Consider the following 6,979-nt stretch of genomic DNA (forward strand, 5'->3'; position numbering starts at 1 on the left):
GAAAACAAGAAACGACACCGAATGTGCCCTTTGAGTAAAGGCACTATATCACTCATAAGTTGCACTTGTAGTGTAAAGTCATCAACCATAAAAAATCCAAACATGTTTTGTAACATTTTTTTAGATGAGTAGCTTCAAGATCTAAATATATTCTGCCTTCGTTTTCCTCACCTTGTTGTCCATGCCTCGGTCGTCTACATGAGGGCTCAAACTTCCCACTTTATAGCGAGGAGTGAGCCGTAAAAGGCATATCTAATCAACATAAAGGATTACCACGAGAAAAGCAAGAACGGCTTCTACAATTTTGTTGACACCCGAAAATCCTAAACTAAATGTAAGGGTTTTTAAAGCTTAGTATAAAACCTTGCCATTGTTGCAGGCGTTGGCGAATTGAAGTGGTTGCTCAGTGTCTCTTGGATTTTACTTCGGTTTTAGATTGCACCATAGTTGAAAGCTTATTGACCTCGTACAACAATCCAACAGAGAACAAGAAGCTGCAACAAAATTTCACTTGTTAAGTTCAAGCAATAACACTAAAAGGGATGGTGTTGGCTGAAATGCACTAACTAATTTCCCTTCAAAATTATGAGCAAGATCTCCACTCGTTAAATGACAAGGTGGAAGGTTTTTGAAAAAATTCACAAACCCTAATGATACATAATTACCAAAGCATAATTACCAATCTACCATGGAACAGAATATTATTGGTTCATACATTGATATCATGACAAAGCTAGAGTGACTGACCAATGAGTGAAATTGAAAACAAACTACAGAATTGAATGTTGCTCACTTGCTTGTATTGGTAGATTCAGAATAATCATGAAGAGAACAGTTTTTTGCATAATGCGATTGCAGAAAAGTTCTATTCAGGGAACATACACACAAAGAAAAGCCCGAAAGCCTATTCATCATATGGAAACTGTAACGCAAACATCTCTCAGTTAACAAATGTAGATAAATAGATGTATGACTAATATGAGCAAATAGCTGTATGTTATAATCTTGATTCTAACTGGCACAAGAAAGTTCGAGCAACTTACCACAAGGCAATTGACGGTATGGGTAATCTAGTTGCCGGGTATTCATTTTATGCAAAACTTGTAAACAAAGTTTGCCATTAAAGATTCATATGAGCCACACTGTCTCAAGTGCTTTGAGTTCTGAACTCTTAATAGTTTGGACCTAGACATTGCATTTAACTAGTTGCTACAACCTCTAAAAGGTCTAGAGGTGTAAATAAGTCGATCCATGTATTACCCTATTCATGCCTAAGAAGTCAAGCTCATTTTGCGTGCCACGTGGCACATGCTTGGCTTGTTTAGTTAGAGAGCCCAGCTTATAAAGGAGATTAATTGTTCTATATCTCTCTTTATTAAAACTAGAAAACTTTACTATGAGAATCTATTTTAGATAAATCAAAAGAAGTATTACAAGTGTGAAAGCACATAAAATGAAAATAAACAAATGGAATGGAATGGAATGGAAGACTATAACCCTAGCAATTTACTCTCTATTTAACAAGTTCAAGTAATTTTTCACATTTTAAATGAACACAAAGTGAAATTTGAAAATATTATATAAACGAGCATAAATAACAATTTGTTCAAGAACACGAAAAAACAAATTGTTCGTGAACATTAAAGGATGAACATTCTTTTCTTCATGTCCATTTATCTATCAATTTTTTATATGTGTATTGGTCATTTATTAAATCAACTAACAAAGAGAAGCGTAAAGTTTAAGAACTTGGATAAACAAACATTTTATTGGATGCCTTTAAGTCCATATATTGAACATACACACAACACATGTACAATCAATTTTATTGGTAAAAAAACAACATACCAATCAAATACTTAGAAAACTAGAAATCTTTTACATACCATGTTGTGATACACACTCGGTGGACAGTACCGGCAACAACAAGAGCAACTACTTCAGCAAATATAACTGCAAGACAAAAATAACAAGCATTACAAAAGACTAAATGACACTGGCTAACAAGTAGCAACGGAATATGAAAAATAAGACATAGACCTCCACGAGTTATATGCATCCACCACAATCCAGGGTGGTTGACAAATTACTTTTCAGAAAAAGGTGGTCAACGAAAGAAAATGTGTGAACTGTAAGTCTGTAAATATGAGATATAATTCAGAAGTTCACAACTATCTCAGCCTTTGCAGTTGTTATCCCAAATTTCAATGCTATAAGGAATCTCCGCCATCTTTGTAGGTTCTCACCAACAACTAGTATACTGCAGTAAAGGTTCTCAAACTGGCACTTGTGGAATATGTTTGATTGTTCTCTCTTATCAAATCGGACAGGTTCATTATTCAATTCATACCTTAAACCTAGGCACCTAGCTACTGGAAAAAAAGAACTTGGCATAGTACCTCAAAATGCATGAGAGGAAAATATAAAACTTCTTAAACAAAGATCACTCTTGACAGAAGGTATGACATCACCCAGAAAGTATGAAGTACAAAACACCCTTCAAAGATCATAGTCTAAATGAAAATCTAGCCATATAAAACATGTCGTTTGTTACAAACTTACAATCCAAAGGAGTTACATCTTTCTTGTAGTGCAAGCTGCAAACACAATTACAGTTGCTTGAAATCTCGTTCTAGTTTTTTAAGATATTAACATCGCTGAACTGGAATTAAGAAAGAAAAGCGTTTGAGATGAATAAAGATGGCAGTGGAAAGACTTCTCAACTAGTGAATAACTTAGGGACTAGTTTTCTTGTTCTAATCTTTTTCTTCACTAGACTGCTAGTTGCATGTTGTTTCATTACAGTTCTAAAGGGAAAAGACTAAAGAACTACTAAACCCCTCCCTTAGACCGTACAAGGGGAAAATCCAAAGATCTCCTTATACAAGATTAGTTGGAAACACAAGGGATACATCTGCTAAAAATCAGTACTGAATAGGCGCAATCAGTGTTTAAAAAAGCGCGCTTAAAGCACGCTTAAGCCCTGAAGCTCGAAGCTCTAGGGCAAAACGCTTAATTAGGTCTGAGCGAAGCTCTTGTGATTAAGCCCGCCGAAGCGCGCTTAAGCGCATGAAGCCCGCGAAGTGCAAAAGGCACGCTTTTGACGCTTCATTGAAATTCTTTTTTATTATTATTATTTTACGTTGAAAGCTTTTTTATATGTTGTTATTGTGTTTTGGACCACTCCCTATTAATCCTTAACAATAGAAAGCATACCAACAGTCCAAAAAAGAAGAAAAGAGAAGACAACAGTCACAACAGCCGACCCTAGCTTCTAGCTTCTGGATAAACACTATGTTATATGCTTTATTTTTGTTCAAGCAAGGAGTAATATGTTTTTGTTAAAGCAAGGAGTAATATATTTTTGGAAGCAAATCTGATGTTTATATATTTTTGTGGTTATTTTAGTAAGTAAGATATATATTCATAATAGTAAAAATCTTTAATTCTTAAAAAGTGCGCTTCACTTCGATGAAGCCTGCGCCTTGCGCTTAAGCTCTAGGACTCATATCGCTTTAGTGCGCTTTGCGCTTTTTTATACACTGGGCGCAATATTTACTTTCAAAACATTATCCAACTATTCAGTTATGTCGAATGCCTCACAACAAAAAGTAATCAAATACCATAGCCACGGGATAAAGGAAATGAGTCGCACAAACCACCGTCATCCACCCAATAAACGGGAAAGATAGCTCCAGACAACAAATATGGTAGACACATGTCACACATCTAACAATAATACACTAGTTACTACCAGTTAATTCCTTGTATGTCTTCCTGACTACGAATACTTAGTTAATGTTTTTCTATATGTCGGAAGCAGCTTCACTGGCATAACTTTATTCTCCGTAAAAATACGAAGTATTATGCAGCTGAAGTTAGCAGGACACAACAAAAGAGAATTAGAATTTACCAGCTCCCCATCCAGTTTTGGTGCCAGAGGACTCCTGGAAATTAGCAATGAACTGAAATAGAAAAGAAACAGGCAGAAACACAGATTACTAATCAAGCTATATATATGTCACATACAAAACAAATTATCTAATAGTGTTACAATTCGAGCTCAAACGAGTGAAACAGAAGTTGCTAAACTCACAATGAAGAAGAAAAGGAACAGTAAGGAACTAATGAACCCTCCAAGAATAGTGAATAACTCCGACGATGCTAGCTTCCCTCGATATATTACTTCAAGTGAGAGTACCACAGTGAACATAAGAAAGGAGAGCAGCATAGAATTTCCAGTGCTCGCCATTGCCCTTCATTTCAGGATGGGAAAGTGTCAATCTTAGAAACATGTGATTCAGGAAAATGAGACAACAACACTATAGCACATATTCAATCGAAAAGCAATGTCTTCAATCATTATATCTACCTATTATTGGACCAAGATATCAGATATTGCTATCAATTTTCGTTCCGATTGATCCATTACAGTCATGCTGTAGCACTCAATTGATTGTAATGTCACTTAGAATGTCCATATAAAGTTCCCGAGTGCGCAAAATCAAGGCTCCATCAACAATGCTAAGTGCTAATGTCTAGGTCTACTTGAATTCAGATCAATTCTAGAATAATGACATCAATTCATCAGAATTTCAACTACTCTCAACAGATTTGTCATCCAAAACCTAGGTATAAGTATAATCAATGGTATTTGTTATTGTTTCAGCTAATTATCGACGAATTAGTAAAATATGCATCAAAATTAACGAAATTAACACGATAAGCATGCAAGTTAGGTGAGAAATCTGGAAAAAAAATGCGAGAAATTAAAGCAACAAACTAATTGATTAGGATCAATCAAACAAAAATGCAATACGTGATCTCTGGTGGCTTAGGCAATTACATCAAGCGGATAAAAAAATTGGAAAGAAAGCAGTGCAAATTCTGTAGAGAGGGATAGTAAACGTACCAATCAAATCGGTAGCGTAGAGACAAGAGAGAGTGTGTATGGAGATATTGGAGGAGAAACAAACAGAAACTAAAACCCCAGATATGATTTTCTGGGTAGCCAAGAACTCAAGATGTTCACGAGGGTAATATAGTAAATGAAGTAATGTACAGGTGCTACAGTATTATTTTACTAGTCTTATATGCACGCGATGCGTGCGAATTTTTTAAAAAACCTTAAATTGGGTTGTTACAACTAATCACGTCAAATATTAAGCGCTTCAAAATAATTCACATAGTTCATATTTAAAAACAATGAGGTCATACAAATATGTCAATCTAAATAGTGAATCGGTTAATCTAAATATTAGTACTAATGTAAAGTAATTCAACATACTACATATAAAATAGTGTGTTTCACATTTTTTTTCTTTTCGCAATGTACTTGCTTAATCACATGCACTCCTTTGCACTTATTTCCGAACGTTGGGAATACTGTTTCCATGTCTCGATTGCGTCCATTAAACTGCATGAACATTAAAAAAATATCTTTTAGTGTTAAAACACAATAGAAGCTAATTAATTCAGAAAATTACTTAGTCAGGGTAGCTTGAACTTGTTGAAGTAATAATTTTATTTTATTTTAGTAGCTAATCACCTTTACCAAATTTTTCTTTTTTAAAATTTTATTTTCTAAATAAGTAAAGAACTCATAAGTTGAAAAAATAAATGATTATTATCGGGGTATAAAACATACGAAGCAGTCACTCATACTCTAGAAAATATATGAGCTAATTAATACGGACTACGGAGTAAATGATTATTATCGAAGTATTTAGGTAGGAATTCAGTTTTTTTTTTTGGGACTTCTAGAAACTCATCATACGGAGTATCCGAGGAACAATTGCTCCTTCTCTAACCTATTTGTTTCTCTCTCCTCAAATTTGAGCAAAAATGGCGATTACTATATCTCCTCCTCTCTCTCACCTATTTTCTTAACTCACCTCTTTAAGTCTCTCTCCTTAATGATGAGATGCCTGGCGGATTCACCGCCGATAAGGTATGGTTCACCGTCTCCTCTCTGGATCTACTCCTGGTTCACCGTTCACCATCTTTAGATCTCTTCTCTGGTTCGTTCAACTCTCTCCTCCTATTTTATCTTCTATTTTTTCCTTATTTCTTTGTTATCTCTCTCGTTTCTCTTGAGTCCTGGTCGCGTTTTGTTTAAGTGATTTTATTATCATTTTTTGCTTTTTATTTCTTGTGAATTCTATTGATTTTTTTTGCTTTTTTTCTTTCTAAATTTCAAGATCTTGTTGTTTTGGCTTTGATTTATCGTCTTTATGTTGTTTTTGTTTAAGCACTAATTATTTCTGGTGTTTTTTGGTTTGCATGTCGTGAAATTCTATGGATTGGAGAGGAAGATGTAGAGGCGATGGGCGAAGCGCTGAGCGAGGAGATGGGCAAGGCGATGGGCGAGGCACCGGACCCAGGTATGAATTAAATTTACCTTTATTTTAATTTTGTGGGTTAAGCATGTCCGATGAGCTTATTCAGCATTTGATTTTGTTTTTTATAATCAAGGGTTTGAGCTATTTCCATGAGATTAGATTTGTTTGGTTTTGTTAATGCTATTCTGTACTTTGCAATGGAGTTTGTGATTTTCTAGTGATAATTTGTCGATTAATTTGGGAATTTGGATGTAGTTGTTGTGAATTTGGGTGTTTAAAGAATTGTCGGAAATTAGGGTTTTTGTCCCAGTGTAATGTTCTCGCTTTTTTCAAAATGTGGTTGTTTATTGGAGCTTATTCTGCATTTGATATGAAGGATTGACTTGATACGTTAATTAAATCTGATAAAATTAGGGTTTTAAATTTGGTGAGTTTAAGCATGTTCGGTGTTTTTTTCCAGAACTTTTTGTTCCATCCAGATTTACTTGTTATTTAAAATTTGGGAGTTTAAGCATTTTTTATTTTCTAATTATTTCTGGTGTTTTTTTAAAAAATTTGGTGAGTTTAAGCATGTTCGATTTTTTTCCAGACCTTTATTTTAACCATATCTGACAAAATTGCTGGTATATGCTAGATTG

The 6,979-nt window shown here is 34.6% G+C and overlaps 1 protein-coding gene across 1 annotated transcript; it reads right to left on the bottom strand.

The window, feature by feature from the left end:
- Nucleotides 1-13: 13 nt before the first annotated feature.
- LOC110784285 (uncharacterized) lies at nt 14-5,069 on the bottom strand. The gene is made up of 5 exons (XM_021988729.2): nt 4,913-5,069; nt 4,097-4,256; nt 3,914-3,965; nt 1,887-1,953; nt 14-494 (listed from the first exon to the last, which is right to left on the bottom strand). Exons 2-5 carry the CDS (start codon nt 4,250-4,252, stop codon nt 404-406), a joined length of 366 nt encoding a protein of 121 aa, XP_021844421.1. The 5' UTR covers nt 4,253-4,256; nt 4,913-5,069; the 3' UTR covers nt 14-403.
- Between the last annotated feature and the right edge of the window lie 1,910 nt (nt 5,070-6,979).

Source organism: Spinacia oleracea, chromosome 4, assembly GCF_020520425.1.
Source record: "Spinacia oleracea cultivar Varoflay chromosome 4, BTI_SOV_V1, whole genome shotgun sequence".
NCBI classification, from domain to species: domain Eukaryota; kingdom Viridiplantae; phylum Streptophyta; class Magnoliopsida; order Caryophyllales; family Amaranthaceae; genus Spinacia; species Spinacia oleracea.

Coding starts and splice junctions, on each gene's coding strand:
- LOC110784285 (XM_021988729.2), bottom strand. CDS start 4,252: ATGGCGAGCACTGGAAATTCTATGCTGCTCTCCTTTCTTATGTTCACT. Junction 3,966..4,096: donor TGTTCCTTTTCTTCTTCATT/GTGAGTTTAGCA, acceptor TTTCTATTTCAG/TTCATTGCTAATTTCCAGGA. Junction 495..1,886: donor CGAGTGTGTATCACAACATG/GTATGTAAAAGA, acceptor ATTTTGTTGCAG/CTTCTTGTTCTCTGTTGGAT.